The sequence below is a fragment of the Monodon monoceros genome, unplaced genomic scaffold, assembly GCF_005190385.1.
Source record: "Monodon monoceros isolate NGI ecotype Baffin Bay Population unplaced genomic scaffold, NGI_Narwhal_1 Super_Scaffold_18, whole genome shotgun sequence".
Classification (NCBI taxonomy): domain Eukaryota; kingdom Metazoa; phylum Chordata; class Mammalia; order Artiodactyla; family Monodontidae; genus Monodon; species Monodon monoceros.
In genome coordinates this window covers 136,048,143-136,069,562 of record NW_021703774.1, presented here as the reverse complement: position 1 = coordinate 136,069,562, position 21,420 = coordinate 136,048,143, and the positions used below count along the sequence as shown (strand labels likewise).

At 42.2% G+C, this 21,420-nt stretch overlaps 3 protein-coding genes across 8 annotated transcripts in view; 2 read left to right on the top strand and 1 right to left on the bottom strand.

The window, feature by feature from the left end:
• The window catches only part of HSPB11 (heat shock protein family B (small) member 11), a 35,098-nt gene extending 33,167 nt beyond the window's left edge, over positions 1–1,931 (bottom strand). For 2 of the 6 annotated variants that reach the window (XM_029229942.1, XM_029229946.1), the window contains exon 1: positions 528–1,366. The gene's annotated coding sequence lies outside the window, so the exon portion shown is untranslated. The other 4 variants (XM_029229949.1, XM_029229945.1, XM_029229947.1 and 1 more) reach the window with 4 other exon arrangements.
• On the top strand, positions 1,230–2,106 carry LOC114897972 (vegetative cell wall protein gp1-like). The gene is made up of 2 exons (XM_029227002.1): positions 1,230–1,470; positions 1,571–2,106. Exons 1-2 carry the CDS (start codon positions 1,230–1,232, stop codon positions 2,104–2,106), a joined length of 777 nt encoding a protein of 258 aa, XP_029082835.1.
• On the top strand, positions 1,985–20,823 carry LRRC42 (leucine rich repeat containing 42). The gene is made up of 8 exons (XM_029226998.1): positions 1,985–2,209; positions 7,838–8,324; positions 12,280–12,411; positions 13,812–13,930; positions 15,169–15,257; positions 15,430–15,543; positions 18,871–18,955; positions 20,323–20,823. Exons 2-8 carry the CDS (start codon positions 7,852–7,854, stop codon positions 20,595–20,597), a joined length of 1,287 nt encoding a protein of 428 aa, XP_029082831.1. The 5' UTR covers positions 1,985–2,209; positions 7,838–7,851; the 3' UTR covers positions 20,598–20,823.
• Positions 20,824–21,420: the final 597 nt, after the last annotated feature.

Below are 21,420 nucleotides of genomic sequence, written 5' to 3'. Positions count from 1 at the left end.
GGACAGTCCCCCAAATCAAATAATTATCTGACGGAAAATGTGAATAGTGCAGAGGTAGAAAAACCCTGTGGTAACCTACTTGGCAGTGGAAATGTGGGGGTTGGAGACTTAAGGAGAGAATTTGCTTTAAAAAAGTAATATGTTTCAGGGAAATATATCTAGCATTGATGTGTGGTAGATAAATAAGAGCGTGTATTCTCCAAGTGTTCAGTTCTTTTCTGACGTCACATTCTTACCACCTAAATTGTCTGAAGGAAGCAAATATGTACTTTAATACAAAACTCATTTCATACCTCCTATAGCCACCAATACCCTTCCTTTTTCCTGTGTTGGGTGGAATTATTTAAATAACAAGTAAAAAGCGGCAGAATTTGGGTTCACTTTAAGGTTCCTTTGTTGCACTTAATGCGAAAGAGGCACACCAATCCCGAAGAAACCCATAACACAACTCAACAGATATGATGCTTCCTTAACTCCAAAATGCAGGTTCAGGATGTAATCTAACCCCCCATCCTGGGATGCCTTACCTAACTCACACGTGTTCACTCAGGGCCTCAGTTCATCAAAGGTGGTGCACTCTGGGGTGCCATCCTCTGCATTTTTAAAACTCCCTGACCCTGGACTTCCCTGATGCCTTATCCTCCTCTAAACCCAGTGCCACCTACCCAACCCTTTCACCTCCAGTTCACGTAACCTTTCTTTCCAAAAAGCTTTCTGTGCCAAGCCTTCAGTTCACTTTCTTCTTGTGGTCAGGAAAGAGTACCCCTTGCGTCTGGTACTCTTAGAACCAGACTCCTCAAACCCTTTCCCATAACATCATCCACTGGGAACTTTTGTGTAAATTAGAAAACGGCCATCCTCTGCCTCCCCAGGGCCAGGGCCTATAGCTTGGTATCACTTGAAAGGCAACCAGCCCTGACACTACCCTTTCACCTCCGTCCCACACCCTTCTACTCAGTTCAAGACCATTTCAATAGCTCCAAGGGCCCTAAACACATACTTTTGGACGCCCGGCCCAAATTACATAAAATATATGAACCTACATCAAATATAATTCTTAAGTATATGGGTTACGTTCCAGTTAATAGGTTACATTTGGATACATTTATTAGTTTCTATTTGGAACTGATTTTCCCCTTTGGGGGTCAAAACATTATTTCTGGCTTCCAGAAAGTTCGTGGGCTGGCACTAGTGTCTCTAGGACTCAGGGGAGGGAACAGACCTGCGTCATGCGTCAGTCTTCCACCATCCCGGTCACCTCACCGCCCGCCCACTGTCCGCCTCCGCGCCGCGCGTCTCCTCACAACCCCTGCCACGCTCGCTCTCTCCCTCCTCCACCAGCATCCCCCACCTCCGTCGGCCTCGCCCAGCCAGGCTCCCACCTCCCCCGGTACCAGCCGAGCCCGCCGAACCACCCTGCTCGCCTGGGCCTCCGGTTAGCTCTAAGCGCGCTGATTGTCGGGCCTCGAGGTCTCCCTACCGCCCCGCCCCCTTCCCTTGCCGCAGGCCTCCGCGGAGTTCTCTGGCGCTCAAATCCTACTCCCGGATCTTCGCTCCACCCCGCCCACAGGCTCTGCCCCGTCCCGCCCCACCCTGCGCAGCGTGCCGGTCCCCAGCTCCGCCCCGCTCCCGCCCAGCCTCCTCCGAGATCCCAGTCGCGCACAGCTGTACTCCCGGTTGTACGCGCCCAGTCTCCCTCAGGCCCCGCCCCCAGACCACGCCCCCGTGCTCTGCCTTACTGCGCGGGCTGAGCTCCGCAGCCCCGCCCAAGGGCCTTTCCCTAGGCAAGCGCCTGAGCGCACGCTGCTTACCCTCCCCCAGCTGAGCTGGCTCCCTGGGGCTTCTGAGACCCACGGGACCCGCCCTCGCAAGAGCACGCACGCGCAGTCCCCACCTCTCGCTGCTCAGAGCCCTAGGCCCTCAGGTCGCCAGCCCCGGGTCCGGCCCCGCCTCCAAGCGCGACCCCGCCCCTCATGCCGGGTATCGCGCAAGCGCGCCTCCCCTGCCCAGCCTTCCCCCCGCCCCCGACGGCCCCGCGGTCCCAAGGCGCAGGTCGCCCCCAGCCCCCTCCCTTCTCCCGCACACTCTCTGTCCCACCCTCCCTAGCTTTGTGCCGGGGGCGCGGAGCCGCTTCACCCTTCAGCCGCGCCGCGGGAGTAGGGAGCCGTCTGCGAGGAGCTGCCGCTGGCTGCCCCAGGCAGGGGCACAGGTAGGTGGCGGCCGCGGGCTGGGCCGCTCACCGAGCCTGGGGCTGCGAGTGGGGGCGGGTGTGAGGTTTGAGGGAGGGGTGGAATGGGGGGAGGGGAAGACCGAGAGGGACGGGGCTGGGGTGTGGTTGGGTGAAAGGTGTGAGGGTCTAGGGTTGTCAGAGACGGGTTTAAGGGTGGAGTTGGGGTGCTGGGGTAGTGTATGGGGGCGTGTGAGACTTGGGGTTCGGGGCCTGGGTGGGAAAAGGGAGCAGGATTAGCTTGGGTGGATTTGGGGAGGGACATGCGTGGGAATTTAGAGAGAGAGGGAGAATTGCAGTACTGGGGAGGGGGAAAAAGTGGGATTAGAGGAGTGCAAGGAGGAAAGGATCTAGGATGGGAATAGGAGAAGGGGTGGGGTTTTGGGGGCTGGGAGAAGTTGTTGGGGCTGTGAAGTTGGGCATAGTGAGCGTGAAGGATTTTGAAGGTTGAGGGCAGAAGACAAGGAAAAAGATGGAGAGTTTGGGGTCCTGGGAGAGGGAATCTCAGAATGGGAGGAAGGGAGGAGTACATGGTGAAGGACAGAGGAAGAGTGCATGGGGGTTAGAGAGGGCGCGGGTGGAATGGTGTGGGGGGAAGGAAGGAGAGCCAGGTGGAGGTGGGCTTGCAGCTGGGCGACAGGGAGCCGTATTTCAGAAGGGATGGAAGGATTGGAAGGGCGTGAGGTTTGAGAGGTGGGGGCAGGGGAGCTGGGCGTGGGTGAAGGGGGTGGATTAGGATTTTTGGTGTGGAGATTGGATCTTGTGTGAGAAGCTTAGAGTTGGCAGGTAGAAAAGCTGTGAAATGTCAGGGTGTAGGAGAGATTGGCCTGTTCTAAGAGGGAAGTAAGGAGCTAGGTATGGGTGAGAAGGCAGGTAGGAAAGTGCAAGTTATAGGACAACAGAAATGAGTTGAAAACTGGATAATGGTGGTGACCCAGAACAATAAACTTGAGATTGTTAGTTGGTTATTGGTGGTTTGGAACTACTTTCTGTTAGAAACTTTCTTCAGAGTACTGCATTTTCAGATAAACCAAGGGTGTCTGCAGCCTTGGGATGACGGCCATGGATTGACAGGTGTTTTCCTGGTGTGTGGATTTGGGTAATTTCTGCCCTGGCAGAGGAAGGAGGGGAGGCCTCAGTGTAGCTCTGTCCTGGCTCTGTTCCCACCAACTCTTTCCTCAGTTGTCCACTGTTTTTTTAATCTCCTCCCTCTCTCACCCCTCCCCCCCAGCTTGAGTCAGTGAATACCAGAGGGATCCGACAGGTGGGTGAGATTAATTTTTAACATTTTTTTATCCTTAAGGCTGATGTCATATTTTTATTCTTGAGAGACAGCATCATGCAGTGGCAAGAGCTTGAGCTTTGGAGTGATACAGCCTTGAGATTGAATTCTGGCTCTGCCACTTATTAGTTCTGTTTCTTAAGTAAGTTACTTTACGTCTCTGAGCGCCTTCATCTGTTAAATGGCGATCCTGACTTCACAGGATTGTTGAGAATTACAGGAATCATTTAATATAGTGCCTAACAGTGCTTGGCAACTCAGTGGTCGCTCACACCCACTATTATCATCATAATCTTACTATGATTAATATTCCTGGGGGATTGTTAACTTACTTTACCTACTGAAGTTAGGCGTTTTCTTCTCTTTCTTTTCAAATTAGATATCCATAGACTCAGCTCACAATTTTAATTGTCTGCTTCCCTGACTCTGTCCTTCCAGTCCACTTGACTGGATAGTCATGAGTCTTGCTTGGCAAACTGGCTTCAAGATCTAAAAAGCTGTTAAGTTTAGTTATCAATTATTTTATCTTGCCTCTTATTCAAAGAGGCTGAAGAGCACTGAGTTTTTAATGTAGTAAGGCTACATCTTAGTATTCATTTGATGAAATGACATGCTTCATGGTAACTTTGGCTCATTTGTGGTGACCAAATACTAGAACATGCACTATTGTAATAGTTTTCTATGGGGTTTTATGGGTTACAAAACTCCCTCCCTGGAGACAGGCTTAGAGGCTATCAGAATGCCCTGTTACTCTGTCGCTCTAATATGAAGTATAGCTAATACAGATCTCCACTGGACATTGTTATTCTTTCACATACCAATTACTTAAATTTTCCAGTTCGTGTAGTATTTGTGCCATGGTATAGAATAGGCCCTGTCTCCTGAGGGGCTCCCTTATAATAGACCACTCTGTGTAACAGCCAGGCACAAGCAAAGGCAAGTTACAGAAGCTTTGTTTGGAATTTTCTCACCTTTATGGTTCTTAACCGTGAAAGGCATAAACATTAATTCAATTCTGAGATCATTTTATAGTACTTCACAGACTCTCAGGAAGCTCCTTATTGTGAGAGTGCAAGATGCACAAATTTAGTCGTAGAAATCAAAGGTCACCAGGATTTCCTGACCATGGTCAGTTCCTCAAGTATCAGTTGAACAACAGAGAGCCCTTGGGGTTTCTGGACAGATGATGTGGGCTTACTCTTCAGGAAATATTTGATTTTTTTCATCGTTTAGAAAGAGAACTAGCATTTGATGAGTAATTTAAAAGTAAAATATAGCCAGAACTGTGCCGTTTTTGAAAATGATCCATGGAAGCCGAAGCTGCCAGGATTTGGGGCAGCCTGGGTAAGTGTCCTCACTTTGGTCCCAAGCTGCTTGTGCCCTCTGCTGGATGGAATCAGATTTTTCTGATTTTCACCGGAAGTGGCCATCCATTCATCCATTTGTCCATTTTACTCCAAAGTTTATGGAAGACACTATTGCAGGTGATGGTTAGGGGTACTACAGATAGGCAGACCCTATTTCGTTGCCAGGAAGTTTAAGTGTGCTGATTACTTATAATATGTTATCTTCCATGGAATTTGTCTTTCTACTTTTAAAATTAAGTCATTCTTGTTTGGGGCCATATCTAGTATCTACGTTCTGGTCTACAGGTAGAGTAGGACTCTGAATGTCCAAATCCAGAGATAAAGACTGAAAGGGATCTGCTTTATCTCCTTATCAAGATTAAACTCTGTGAGACTGAAGGGGCCAGGTGCTTACCCCTGGAAGAAAAGCTTAGAATAACTGAAGTATCTCCTCAGCAGCAGGCACTGAATACTGGCGAGAGTATGGGTTGTGCGAGCTAGCCAATTTTTTTTTCTGGTTTTTAGATTTTTTTTTTCCTCCCTGGTAGTACCAGTAGCAATATACTCCCATCATCCTCTTTGCTTCTACCACCTGCAAAAGGGTCTGGCGAGTGGGGGAGGAGTCTGCAGCTGTTGCCTGGTAGAGGAGCTGGCTCCTAGCAACAGTATCAGCAGGGCTTGCAGCTCAGAGTACTAAGTCTGTCCCTTTGAGGTCTCACCCTTCCTCTTCATTTGGTTCAGCAAATATCTGTTGAGGACTTATTCAAGCTAGGCTCTGTGTTGGACCTGGAAAAGAAAAGAGAGATGAATCAAGTTAAGTGTCGTGTACTCGAAGAGCTCACAGCTTTGGGAATATTAGCAAGTGAACGGACAGTACACAGTGCGAGGTGCTGTGTAGAAAGAGACATTGGTGCTCTGGGAAAACCAGACAGATGTGTGCACTAGTGCAGGGGTTAGGAAGTTTTTTCAGGAGAGGGATGGTGGTTGAGCTGAGTGTTAATGATAACTAGGAGTTAGCTAGGTCAGGGAAGCAGAGAAGGATGTTCCAGCCAAAGGGAGCAGGATGTGCAAGGGCCAGTGAGACGAGAACACAGCCAACTTACCTCGGTCGTATGGCTTAGCCAGAGAGTAGGGCATAAGGAGATGAGCAGGGAAGAGTGAGGCTCTCGGGCGTGGCAGGGCCCTCTTTTCTGATGTGCTTTTATACACATAATTATCCTCAGGAGAAACATGGATCATACTGATACCCACAAACAGGATCAGTGTTTGATCTCCAGAGACTCGGCATTTTTGATCACTGACTTGATTGATTGTTGACACTTTTAAGTGGCTTCAGAGCTACATCCTAGCCCTGCATTGATGCAGAAGAAGCTGGGTTTGTTCACTCTAAAAGTCAGTCAGAGTCTTTTAGAGATAATAGCGGTTTTTTGACCTATGTTATATTAAGTTTTACCTAAAAATTGTAGCAATGATAATCATATACTTTCATTTTATTTAACTTGGCAATTTCTCGAATATTTTGAAACCTCACAGTTCCTCAGGAAAGCAAGTGTTTATTTCAGGTAGCGCTTGGACACAAAATGTCACCCATATGATTGCATAAATACCCTACTGGTTTTTTTTTTTTTTTTACCCTGCTGTTTTTGATATGTTGCCTTACTTCGGAAGTGCCAGCTAACTGAAGAAGTTAAGGCACAAGAGCTAACTAAAGGCTATTCTAGCCCTTGGAAGCATCACACCTTAATAGCTTTTAGTTAGCTCTTGTGGTGGAGGTCTTTATTTGTGGATCCAAAAAACCATGTTGCTTGTGGTCTGTGTAAGGTTTAGCAAAGGAGTAAATTTTAGTTCCATGAGGGACTATTATCCTCAGGGACTATTACATGCCAGAGCACTATGTTGTTAGGGTGGATGAATTAAACATGATCCTTGCTCTCAAGGAGCTCAAATCAGCAGAACACGCCCAGAAATAAATCAGTAGCAGAACTGTGAGCCAAGTGCAATAAAGAAATGTGTGGAAGGTGCCAAGGTAGCAAGGGATTATTAGTTTCTAGCCTTTGTTCTGTGTGTAAACATGTTTTAAAAAACAGAAATAGTTGGACTTCCCTGGTGGCGCAGTGGTTAAGAATCCGCCTGCCAATGCGGGGGACACGGGTTTGAGCCCTGGTCCAGAAAGATCCCACATGCCTCGGAGCAACTGAGCCTGTGTGCCACAGTTACTGAGCCTGCGCTCTAAAGCCTGCAAGCCACAACTACTGAGCCCATGTACCACAACTACTGAGCCCATGTGCCACAACTACTGAAGCTCGCCTCCTAGAGCTCATGCTCTGCAACAAGAGAAGCCACTGCAGTGAAAAGCCCGTGCACTGCAACGATGTGTAGCCCCCGCTCACTGCAACTAGAGAAAGCCCACGCGCTGCAATGAAGACCCAATGCAGCCAAAAATAAATAAATAAAAATAAATTAATTTAAAAAAAAAACCAGAAATAGTAAATTCCACGTGTACAATTTGTAACTTGCAAATCAATAAAAAATTTTATCATTTTAATGGCTGCATTCCATGGTATGGATGTATCATCATTTATATAATAACACCCTTGTTGAACATTTAGGTTATTTTCAGTTGTTTTGCTAATATCAGCTGTGCTGCCATGACTTTCCTTGTAGGTGACTCTTTGACCACTTCTGTGATAACTCCCTTAGAGTGAATTTTAGAAATGAGATTTGAGCTGGCTTTTGAAAGATGAATAAGAGTTCACCAGATAGACAAGAAAAGGGGAAGCATAGGAAAGGGCATTCCAGGTCGAGGTAATAGAGGTAACCTCCAGTGCCAGAGTTCACAGGCAACTGGTAAGCTTTGGTTCCCCAAATCAGCTACAGGGCCTGCCTGGAAAGCTCATAAAGCTCTGGGCACAGCAAGATGAAGTTACACGTTACAAATGGCATTTTAATTGGATTTGATTTCCTTGTGCCTTGCTTTTACAGTTGCGACCAAGGCAATGTCTTACTACCTCAACTCAGAAAACCACCTGGACCCAGGGCCCGTCTACGTGCGAGAAAATGGGCAACTGCACATGGTCAATCTGGCCTTGGATGGTGTCAGGAGTAGCCTGCAGAAGCCAAGGCCTTTCAGACTGTTTCCCAAAGGCTTTTCGGTGGAGCTTTGCATGAACAGGGAAGATGATACTGCACAGAAAGAGAAGACTGATCATTTCATCTTCACATACACCCGGGAGGGGAATCTTCGGTACTCTGCCAAATCCCTCTTCAGCCTCGTCCTGGGCTTCATCTCTGACAATGTTGATCACGTTGATTCCCTTATTGGCTTTCCTGAGCAGATTGCTGAAAAGCTGTTCTCTGCTGCTGAAGCCAGACAGAAATTCACAGAGCCAGGTGCAGGGCTGAGGGCTTTGCAGAAATTTACAGAGGCCTATGGAAGCCTGGTGCTTTGCTCCTTGTGTTTGCGAAACAGGTGGGTGTTCTGTGCGTAGTTTACTACACTTCAGTGAGTAGTTTATTGGGTGTGTGAATTCTGTCAAGCTATGGGGCTTAGTGGGCTTGGGCACTTTCCCCATCAAACAGCCCTTGAGTTCAGAATTTCCATACACGAAGTGGTAGGCCATTTTGAGAAAAATCATTGTCTTTCTCCCTTCCCTTACCCTCCCAGACAACACTTAGGTTTATTTTGAAAACGCTTTACAAGGATTAGTTGATTGCCACAGCTCCTCCATTAGGTAGTAAATACTCCTCTACCAACTTTTCTAGAAAGAGAAAATAGAAAAGAAAATGTGATTTGCTAAATATCTCTTGGTATGTATGCTCTCGGGGATGTGAAGATTAGTAACCAAAGTTCCTGTCTCTATTCCAGTTTTCAGACCACTAGATATTGAGCATTAGATAAAAAGCAACTTTAGAAGAATAAGTGGTTAAAATTTCAAGTGTCTTAAAGTTTGGAAATTTTCAGTAAGGTCCCAACACCAGAACCAAGGTCTGTCTATTTTCTAACAAAGCAGATGTTTTCTCTTATCACCTGCCTTTGCTCATATACTTTTATTGATTTATTTAAAATTTTTATACCACCATCGTGTAAAATGACTTTCAGGGCATCTACTAATTAAAAAGAAAAACTTGAAAAAGTACACAGAAAATTTAAACACAAGCACAAAAAGGTATAACGTGGAACATAAGCCTCCCTCCCATCTCTCTCCTGTTTCCCTTCCCCAGAGGCAACTCCTGTTATCAATTTCTTTTACATAATTCCAGAGATATTCTGTACATATACATGCATGTATAGCTGTCCCCTTTGTTATACAAACAACAACACACACACAGTGCTCACACTGGTATGCACTTTACTTTCTTCACATATTTTGAAAATCATTTACCGTCAATATGTGTAGATTTTTAAGATAGCAGTATAGTATACCATTATATATATCTTTATACATTTGGGAATATACTCTATCTATAAATTGTATTCTGTTTTTTCCTCCACGTACCATTATACCTTAAGTATTTCTCACAATAGGGAAGATGCTTTTTATCCATTTGTGATGTCTGCACACTGTTCCAGTGGTCAAATTGGATGAGAATAGCACTTTCATTCACATTTGATGAGCACATAAATTAATGTAGCATTTCTGGAAAGAAGCTTGGCACTATGTATCAAAAGCTTTAAAAATATTCATATCATTTGTTTGACCCATTAATTCCATTTATTAAGAGTCTGTTCTAATTTCTAATGTAATAATCAGATATGAGAACAAATACTTTACATAAGGGTGTTCATTGTAGTACTATTTGTAATAGTGAAAATCTGAAAGCTGAATATCCAACAAGAGGAAATTAAATAAATAAATTATGGTACATTCATATAATGAAATAGTGTATAACTTTTAAGATAATATCCAAAGATCATTTAAAATGGTGTGGTAAAATGTTCATTATAGAATAAATGAAAAAAATAAGAATTAAAATTATATGTATGATCCCAATTTTGTTTGTAAAAAAAATAGAAAATTTTACATGTATTGCATATATGGGGGGGAGAAAAAAGAGAAGGCCACTGAAATGTAATTTAGGTAATGAGATTGAAATTGGTTTTAATTTTCTTTATAGTTTTCCAGATTTTCTTAATTTTTTTCTCCAAGGAATGTGTATTACTTTTATAATCAGAAAAATATAAGAAACATTTTTAGCAATCTTTTGGCTCCTATTTTATTGCAACAATTACAAATAAGACAATAACTAAGACAATGCTGCCTTATTCAGATATAAGAGTAAGATTTTTCAGTTGTGATCAAAAACTTTCCCTCTTTTGAATCCTCAAAGGAAAATAGGAAGAAGGCAGGAGATTTGGGTTTGCATTTGCAATTCTCAGCTGAAGCTGCAGCAGCAAAGGTTTTACCAGCACGAAAGGGTTCAGGTCATGGGGAAAGAGCTTGAGAAAATAATTGAAAAATAAGATAATCGTGTAGGTACAGGCACTTGCTTTGTGGGGTTGGGTCACAAAGCTGCCTGCCAAAAGGGGAAGCCAGTGTCTTTGCAACTGGGTTTCAACCCTACAAAACTGTCTCCTCCCTGTGATTTTTAATCCCACCGGTGGTCACAGGGAGGCAAGTATTTGCCTTAAAATATCACCCTGTGTAACCGAAGTAATTATAATAGCTACCATTTAATGAGGGCCTATGAGATGCCATTTACTTTTGGAACATTTTTTCTGATTTTCTTAATAGTCCTTAAAGGAAGTGATCATCAGCTCCATTTTCTAGCTGGAGAAATTGAGGCTCACAGAGGTTAAGTAAGTTTCTTACAATCATACAAGTAATTAGTATTGCTGGAACCCAAACTCAGGTCTGACACTAAAATATCTGTGCTGTTTCTGTTGCTTCTCCACTACACTCTTCTGAACTTTTTAAGGGGCAAGTTGTAAGACTAATTTTGAGCGAGACCCTAGAGCTTCAGTTACGTCCTAGATAAGCATGTAGTAGTGTCTGTGGTTTTGCATGTTTGTTTCTCAGCTTTGATTTTTGTAATGTTTGTTAATCATGTTATATGTTTTTGTGTCCTTCCCAGATAACCCTTGTTTCAGAATTACTAAATATCTTTTGGTTAACTGATCAAAGGATGTGTGTTTTCCTTTCTGTAATTGCCAGTAATTCCCCAAATTCCCATTAACCCACTTCAACTCTGTGATTGGAAGATGGAAAACAGCAGCTTTATTTACAATGCAGTTAAAATATGTCTGAGTAAATAAGGCTCATTTGTGTACCCAGCTGAGCTCAGTCACCAGGCAGCTTAGAGGGGGTATCAGTGCCCCAGGCCATCTGTACCCAGCAGTCAGGCCAGCGATCAGCTTCAGTATATCTTATTCTGATTGGAAGTAGGAAGAAAAGAGATCTAACCCCCTTCTTGTCCTTGGATTATTCAGTGCTGTTTTTGGTAATTATGATTCTGGCAACAGTAGAGAAATGTGAACACTTTTAAGTATAACCCCACTGATCCTAGCTTACCATCTAGCTGTGGAAACTTCTAGGCATCCATGAGAAAAGTGGATGAGAAAGGCATGCTCTTGCCCACAAGCATTTCCCTGTTCTCTTAGACTCCTCTCCTGTTTCCTGTCACTTCTAATCCCTTTTCATTTTTTCTCACTGACATCATATGAAATAGATGGACAACTAGAAAGCAGGGTGGAGGCCATAGCCTGGGCTGTGCAGTGTCTTTTTGATCTTCTTTTCCTCTCCAGAGGCCTCCTGATACTTCCCGATAGCAGTTTGGCAAGGTGCCCCAGTGTAATTAAAGTGTTCGTGCTCACAGGTTTGCCTTAATAACCATCTAGTTTAGAATGAGTTCTTATAATAGTCATGCTGCACATACTTTTGGAGTAAAGTTAGCGGGATAACAGTGGCACAGTGACGTGGGCAGCTACTCAAACTTGTGTTTGAATAGAAAAGATAAAACCTGACTGTCAAATATATCTTGGTATGTTCTTGGGGATGTGCTGGTTAGAACCCAGAATTCTTGGCCTGTTCCAGTTTTCAAAGCACTAGATACTGAGCATTAGATAAAAAGCAACCTTAAAGGAATGAATGATTAAAATTTCGAGTATTCTAAAGTTTGGAAACTCTCTGATAAAATCCCAGCATTGACACCAAGGTCTGTCTGACTTCTAACAAAGCAGATTTTTTCTCTCGTGTCCTGCCTTTGCTCATATGTATGTATTTATTTATTTAAAGTTTTTATTCCACCATCACTTAAAAAGATTTTTAGCTTAAAAAATTCAACCTGTGCCTACATAGTAATCAGTAAAGTCTGCTTATTACATAGTACCTTGTCCTGATGGAATGTTGATGTGTCACAAAGCCACAAACGGTGATGTTTTAAAAGAAAGAAAAGAAAAGCTGTTGATTGCTCTCCACACCCCACAGATATCTGGTGATTTCAGAAAAACTCGAGGAGATTAAGTCTTTCCGGGAGCTGACCTGCCTGGATCTATCCTGTTGCAAGCTTGGAGATGAGCATGAACTTCTAGAACATCTCACCAATGAGGCCCTGTCTAGGTATTGACCTGCCACCATTTGTAGATGAATTGTTTTGTTTCTTTTTTTAAAGGATGATCAGTTGGGATCATCTTGAAGAATGTTGATTACTTCCCAATCCTGTGTTTATTTGCTAATTCTTTTTTCTAAAACGATTCAATCTCCATTTACTCGGTACAAGCAGTATAGATTGGACAACTCTTAGGAAAGTAAGTCACTAGGTTCTTTACCTAAATAAACTTTATTTCAACATATAATACTTGACGCTACCTGTGTTGAAAAATGATTTTGCCCTGGTTTATTCTAGCAAGAGATGAGAAGTTATACAATTTCTACAATCATTATCATTTTCTGTTTTAACTGCTAATTAACTATAAATTATTTAAAATGTGAACTATTAAAAGACAGCCAAATAAATCCTTTTCAAGAACCATAATTTAAAGAAATCATCCAGTTCATACCATTCACACATAGTCCGACTGATCTCAGTATGGCCAGCAGAGAGAAGGCCAGATGGATTCCTTTGTGGTTTAATAAACACCCAGAAGGATAACAGTACTACAAACCTGAGTCTAACCTGTTTCTTGGGGCCTGCCTAGGACAGTGACACCTACCTACTGCCCTGTACAAAGGTTTTTTTTTTTTTTGGAATTTTATTTTTTTATACAACAGGTTCTTATTAGTTATCTGTTTTATACATATTAGTGTATATATGTCAGTCGCCATCTCCCAATTCATCCCAGCATCAGCACCACACTCGCACCCCCGCCACTTTCCCCGCCTCAGTGTCCGTATGTTTCTTCTCTACATCTGTGTCTCTATTTCTGCCCTGCAAACCGGTTCATCTTGTACAAAGGTATTTTTGTACAAGGTTAGTAAAGGTTCGGATTTCTTGAGTGTGGGACAGTGGGACACATTAATAACACCAGTTACAGGTTAGCTGAATGGATTGGCTTATGTCTGTACCTTATAAACCCAATCTGAGAATTGGATTTATAAAATAATTAGAATGAAAGAATTGTGCTTTGCATAAAGAATTCTCATAGGAGTTCTTAGCAGACTTTCCCAGTATATTTAGAGTGGTTTTGGTTTTCACACGGCATTTGTCAGGAATGCAGCTTTTGTGATAAACAAGTGTATTTATATCCTTAATGCAGTCCCTGTTTACCTCATTCCATCATATACCTTTAGTGCCCTCTGCCATCTGAGACTAGTACTACATGACACTTTGATCTGTAAGTTAACCCTCACTTAGCAACTGAAGTAGCACCAAAATATCTTTAACTTTATTAAATGCATTATGTGTGAAATAGCAGAGGTTAGAAGATATATTTTTGAATGAAATTTATGAAAGTATGTTCTCATGACTAGACTTTCTCAAATGCTCTTTAAGTAATTTACTTATGGACTTTGTTTTCTAGTGTAACTCAACTCCACCTGAAGGATAATTGTTTATCTGATGCCGGGGTGCGGAAAATGACGGCACCAGTTCGAGTGATGAAAAGAGGCCTTGAAAATCTAACATTATTAGATTTATCTTGTAAGTTTTATTAGAAGTTATAGATGATTAACGTTGGAAGAATGGACTTAGAAATCATTTAGTTCTTCCTCTTTGTTTGAGAGGTGATAAAATTGAGGGGAGGTGACTTTCTTAGGTGCCACAAGTTAATAGCAGAGCAGGACCTAAAGCCAGAGGCTCTTGACTCCTGGCCAAATACCTTTCCTGGCATGGTGCCACCTCTGTAAGGTAGTAAAAGCCCTTACAGATTCACCCATGCCACTTACTCTCTGCAGACAGGGCAACCTTTCATCATATTCACAGCATATATGAAGGACGTTTGGCTCATTTTTACTTTCTTTGAGTTGCTGATCTATAGTGTCTGTCAGCTAGGTCATTTTTTATCAATAATTGCTTGGTGAAAATCGGGATGAAATTCACAGTTTTGATAACTTGCACAGAATGAACCAGTTATTGACTCCAGTAGTAGAAAGATGGTAAGATCATTTATGATTTAACTGAGCATTTATTAAATATGTGGCAGGATGGTATGGTGTCAAAAAAATAGAAGGAGCAGGGGTTTGAGGTCAGAGGACACTCCTTGCTCTGCTACTGTGTGCCCTTGTGCAAGTTATTTAACCTCTCTGAGCCTTGGTTTTGGCTTGTGTGAAACGAAGATAATAATGAATGCCCTCCCTTCCTCCCAGGGAAGTCTATTCATTTAACAAATATTTTTGGAGTGTCTACAATGTGCCAGGCACTGTGCTCATGGTCTTTAGGACTCAGTGCTAAATGCAGTACTCTCTGATATGAGAAGGTGATATGTAAGAAAGGATTTTTTTTAAAATGCAGGTTAGTAAGACATTAATAGTCTCTGTGCCTCAGTATCCTTGAAAATCTTTTTAAAATAAATCTTTTACCTTGGAGGTAAAATGGCTGTGAACAAAGTCTAATATACCATTCTAATACATGTTTACATACGTTGTTTTCATGTGGTTCCAAATTAAACCCTTTGGAATAACTATCTGGTTCATTAATTTTTCTGCTAACCCCCAGCTCCTAGAAAGTTAAAGCTGTGAAGGCTCTTAAGGATCATCCAGCGTGGCTCCTTCACATTACAATTGGAAAGATAAGATTTCTATATTCAGTTTACTCTGAAAAGCTTGTTCACTCAGTATTTTCTATTTTATCATTGTTTGGCCTTTTTTCCTGAGCTTATTGTTGGCATTGTAGCAATACTTATAACTATAACAGAATACTATCTATGTTTTGACATTTAGGTAACCCTGATATCACAGATGCAGGAATTGGATACCTCTTTTCTTTTAGAAAACTAAACTGCTTAGATATCTCTGGGACGGGACTCAAGGTAAGACTTCTACTCCCTTCTCTTGCTTTTCCAGACTTACAATTTGATATTTTGCTTCTGCTAATTGGCATTTAGAAAGGACTGGGATCTGTGATGGTGTTTATTTCCTACTGAAAGCAAGTAGGAGTTAACCAGATGTGTGTACATTAGTGTTCTGGTTTTCCCTTACTAGGACGTCAAAGCTGTCAAACACAAGCTTCAGACCCACATAGGTCTCGTTCACTCCAAAGTGCCTTTGAAGGAATTTGATCACAGTAACTGCAAGACAGAGGGCTGGGCTGACCAGGTAAGGCAGATATTTTCTCCTACAGTTAACGTGGCTTCATTTTAATTCCAAGTGTCTTTTACAACACTTGAACAAATGTTAATCCTCTTGGTATTCCTTGGCTGAATTGTCATCTTCAGTCGAATCCGAGATACTGATGGCCTGGTAACTAACCCAGTTACTTAAGAAAAGGTGTTAGATGCCAGTCCTTAAATCTCATGCTCTGGTTGCTAGATTGTGCTTCATCCGTATGGGACCTGGAAGAAAACGCCTTCTTATAAATGACTCAGAAAATAAATGAATTCTTGCTTGCTATGCAAAAAAGCAGTATGACCCAACTTCACAAGGACAGATTCTCTTAGCAGTGTGTGTATACTGGAAAGAGAATAAGTCACACTGATAAGAATTCAAATCTAACTCTTTCCCTTTTTGGGGGCAAATTTCTTAACTCTTAGAGCCTTAGTGAAGAAACATCTTTTTTTATCCTGAGTTCTCAAAAAGAACTTCTTTCTTTTTGAAGTTTTAAAATTTTTATTTTATGTACAAAGAACTAGGACTGTTTGGAAAGGTAGATGTCCTGGATGAACCATTCGAGGAAGTTCACTTAGTCCAACTCAATGAAGCCGATATCCTCCAAGTACTGGCAGAAACACAGGTGACACATATTGAGGCCATATTTCCAGATCAGACTATGCTAGTTTGAGCACACTGAGCCCTTCCATTTTCAGCTTCTTAGCTGAACTTTGATGCTCTCTTGTCTTTTTGATGGCCTTCCTTAAGTTGGTGAAGTACAGACTTAAGTAGAGAGTCAGAAGGTAACCAAGTAGTAGAGCACCAGTAGATGCCAGCCTCCCTGTGGCTGGTGCCTTTCTCCTTCAGATACTTTAAACCAATGTTTATTGCTGGAGGCCTAGAGGACCCACCAAACTTTTTGATCTGGATCCCTCCTTGGCTCCAAGCAATAACGCATGGTTGTGGACCTATCCAACCACCTGATTGTAGCATCACCTCCCTATAAGTAAGCAAGAAGGGGTGCTGGTGAATCGGTGTTTCAGAAGCACTTTGAAGTTTGTGAAAATGCATGCTGAAATAATTACAACAGTTCATTGTCAGACAAAGTTTATAGTGCTGGAAGAATCCTAGATACATCCAGTAGACTTGGGGCAGGTGTGGGATGGTCTTACAAGGGCTTGATGTAGTTTGGTTATGGTAGCAGGTGACATGGTGGAAAGAGCATAGGCTGTAGGGTCAGAGGCCTGAGTATGGGATCCTGGCTCAGCAACCCAATAGGGATATGACTTAAGGCAACTTTGAGTCTCTGTTTATTTATCTGTAAAATGCAGAAACCAGGACCTTTCTTGCAGAGCTAAGGATGAAGTAAAATACCTAACAGCCTGGACTGAAAGCACCATGCAGTCTCAGCTGGGCCCTAGGACTTGGCAGCAGTGCTTTATCTATCTTTTGTTGATCCTTATTGAAACTGTTTCAGGCTGACTCCATCCTCCTCCTGCCTCATTCTCAGAAGGTGACACAGAAAAATGAGGCCATCTAACAGGAGTTCCTTTACTTCCCTCTGTCTCAAAATTTCTACAATTCTGCAACATACCCCACTTCCCTCCTATCTAAGGGAACAGGTATGCCTCTTTATTCCAGCGATAAGCCCTTTAGTGGCTTCTTTTCCTTTCAGCTCTGTTCCCTGAGATCTCCAGCTTACTCTGTGATATTTTACTAATAATTATTTCCCTCTACTGCCCCACCACTACATCTTCAATCTCACTCTCTGTTGGCCGTTTTCTTTATGTGTATAAACATGTTACTTCTATTCTCACATGTTCTTTATCCCCCATTGCGATTGTGAGCTGTTTTCTTTTCTTATCTTCCCACGTCCTCACTGCCTACTCAGTTCTTAATCCCTTGTAAGCTAGTTCTGGCCCTCACGGCTCTGCTGCAGGTGTCGTCCTGAAGGTGGCATGTGATCTCATTCTTCACCTTCCTTGGCTTTTCTGCAGCTCTGATATAAACATGCATGCCTTATGCTTTTTCTCTCTGGCCTTCCTGCTCAGTATCCCCTAACTTTCTCGCTTCTCCCTTTAGCTCTTGCTGATTCCTCATTTCCTCTTCTCCTCTTCTCTTCTATCTCCACCCACTCTCCTGGTGATCTGAACTGTTCTCAGAGCCTTTACTGTCCCTGCGGAAATGATATCACCTTCTCTTACACGTTAGACCTGTTCCTAAATATTCTCCATAAATCTCTGCCAGGCACCTCAAATTCAGCTTGTCCAGAACCAGGCTTGTCTTCTTCTTCCCCATCCCCAAACAGCTCTTCCTAATTGACATTCTTATTTCTGTTAGTAGAAGCACAGTTTTCCTTATTGTCCCCTGAGCCACCAAATTCAGTTCATCTTAGCATTCTTTTAGATCTGTCCCCATTTTCCATGCTCAGGGAGGTATCATAGAGGGGCTGACAACTAAGATTTATTGAGTGCTTCCTATATTCCAGACACTGCTAAACCCTTCATGTATGTTAATCTCATTTAATCCTCACAACCGCCCAATGGGCTATGTACTATTACTAATCCCGATTTTACAGATGAAGAAATTGAAAGACAGAAATTAAATCACTTGCCAAGGGTCCCCTGGCTAGTAAGTGGTGGAACTAGCTAACTCTGGAACAATATTCTTAAACTATGTGTTGTGCTGCCTCTGTGACCTGAAAATGTTTGTCTTGACTTTCTTTTATGATCATTTCATTGCATACCATGAGAAGTGCTGAATTTAAAGTTCTTGCTACTTGTGCTATATGTGAAATAATTGTTTACTTTATTTATGTGTAGTTTATACTAAACCAAATTTTCAAAAGAATTTATAGTAGCTTGTAATAAAAATACATTTGTAGCAGTTTAAAAAAATGGAAACTGATCATGAAGTGTCATGAGAATATGGAAACATGGTCCTTTCACACACGTACAAGAGTGGGTTATAGTTGGTATAGTTTAAGGCATGAAAGTGAGTCTAGGAATGTGTGAAAAGTATTATGACTAAGGTTTTAAATTTTAGTATTTAGTTTAAGGATATGCAGTTTATTTCTAGATTGGAATAGAGATGAAAATAGGGAGTCAGCTTTGTAGATTTTTTCCGAGTCATGCAAGTATGTATATCCAGCATGTTTGTATTCTGACCAACTCATGCCTTAAAACAGAAAATCCAGACTTGACTTGGTTCTTTTTCTTATCCCCATCATCTGAAGTAAGATTACCGTGGGGGTTTGTGTTTATGGAAAGAGAGGGGTGGGGACCAAGGAAAGCTTGAGATTTTGTTTGGATTCAAATCTTTCCAAATACATTTTAGATTGTTCTGCAGTGGGAGCGTGTGACTTCGGAAGCTGTGAAGCCACGAGAAACCTCGGAGCCTGGAACAGCTGCTCAGCATTTCTGTGAGAAATTCCCTTTCTTTTGGAGTGTTTTGCCCTTAGGTTATTTGCCCTTAAAGCACTTAGCTCATCTTCGCTCAGTGGGAAAATTAATTACGATAGTATTGACTTAGTTAGATCACTGAGACTTGTATTCTGTCAGCACAGCTTACATAAGTTCACACTTAGCTTTGAGTACCAGCACCAGGAAAATAACTTATTAAATGTATGTATGTATGTACATATGTGCTTATTGACATCCCATCTTGTTCCAGAAAAAATTTGCAGTGGTACAAAAGTAGATGGATATAGAACATTAAAAAGGAATTAAAAGTGTAACCAAAAGGGACAAGCAACCCAAGTGTCCATTGACAGATGAATGGATAAACAAAATGTAGTATTTACATACAATGGAATATTATTCAGCCTTAAGGAGGAAGGAAGTTTTAACACATGCTATAACATTGCTGAAATTTAGAGACATTCTGCTAAGTGAAATAAGCCAGTCAAAAAGACGAATGTTGTATGAGTCTTCTTATGAGATTCCTAGAGTGGTCAAGTTCATAGAGACAGAAAGTAGAATGGTGGTTGCTGGGGACTGAGGTGAGGAGTGGTAGGGAGTTACTATTTAATAGATACCAAGTTTTAGTTTCCGGATACCAAGTTTTAGTTTCGCCAAGCTGAAAAAGTTCTGGAGATGGATGGTGGTGATGTTTGCACAACAATGTGAATGTACTTAATGCCACAGAACTATACACTTAAAAATGGTTAAAATGCTAAATTTATGTTATGTGTATTTTACCGTACTTTTTTCTGTAAGGAGTTAAAGGATGAAATCGAAGTGAAGGAAAAATAAAGGTAGAAAAATAAGAAAAATTCAGGGCAAACCAAAAAATATAGGATAAGGTTGTATCATTTGCTAGAGTTGTGCCGCAAACTTGGCTGTTTTTAGGAGACAGAGTCAAGTCCAGATTTTGAGTAATAATAGCTGATGTTTTTTCGAGCTTTTACTATTGTGCCAAGCATTGTGCTAAGCACCTTATGTTACTTTATCTTCACATCACCCTTATGAAATAGGTTTTATATCCCTCTAAAGATGAGAAAACTGAATCTCAGACAAGTCACTTGCTCAAGGTCATTTATGCAGCAAATGGCAGATCTGAGATTTAAATCCAAATCTGTGATACTCTCATGTGAGTACATACCTTCAAACTGTGCTGGTGCATTTGCTGTAAGTTACTTTACAGGGCACTCAATAGGGAATAAAATTAATCCAAACCTCACCCTGTCTGGGCCTCTTATCACTTCCCTTGCATCATCTTTCTGGACTTAGGCAGCCGTTAGCAGTGGCATAGGAAAGCTCATTGCCCTTCCGTTTGTCACCCTTACAGATGGGAAGCGGGCTCGAACAGAAGCCCCAGTGAAGTGTCACCTGTCAGACACCCACATGAATTCTTCTGAGAAGCTCCAGTTCTATAAAGAGAAAGCCCCAGATTGCCATGGACCACTGTTGAAACACGAAGCCCTCTCAGGCCAGGAGTCAAAGAAGAGCAAGAAGAGAGCTTTCGAGGAGCCAGAGAAGGAACAGAGCAACTCTTCACAGTCTTCAAAGCAGAAATATGTGTGTCTTGCTGTGGAAGACTGGGACTTGTTAAATTCCTATTGATTGGCGGATATAAGTTGACCATTTTCGCCTCCAGCTCTAATGTACGAGGAAAGGGGGCTGATGATGTTTTCCTTTTCGTTTGAATTTACCTATGGCATTAGCATAGCAAGCGGATAGTTCTGCTTTTGTGGTGGGGGAGGGGAATGCTATGGAAGTATGTAATAATTTCTAATGTATATTTTCAATACATAGTAATTTTTTCAAATAAACGTTTTTGCTGTCCTTAGGTTCTCCTTGTGAAAAATAGACTGGAGCCACAGGAAGTAACACTTTGGTTTGGGACGAAGGGCAAACCTTCGTTTGCAAACCTAAGTTTGGGCAGCTTAGCGTCATTTGTTACTACTCCGGTTTGGCCCAGCCTCAAGTTAAGTGAGTTGTTTAAGGTCCGGAGCTTATAAGAACCAGAATTTATATTTCTTTCTGTCCAGCTGTAAAGCCCACTCTATTACATGGCCTTCTTAAATAATAGTTACCATTCATTAAAATCTCAAATATTAGGTCTATTAAGTAAACCACCAAGAATCTTCACGATAGTCCTGCCAAGTAAGGATTATCACCTCCATTTATCAGATGAAGAACCCGAGACCAATGACTCACTTTAGACCAGTGCTTCTCAAGCTTTATTGTGCATGCAGATCACCTGGGGATTTTTTTTTTTTTTTGGCCACGCTGCGTGGCATGTGGGATCTTAGTTCCCCAACCAGGGATTGAACCCACGCCCCCTTCATTGGAAGTGAGGAGTCTTAACCACTGGACCCCCAGGGAAGTCCCCTGGTGATCTTTTTGAACTGTAGATTCTGATTCAGTAAATCTGGAGTTGGGC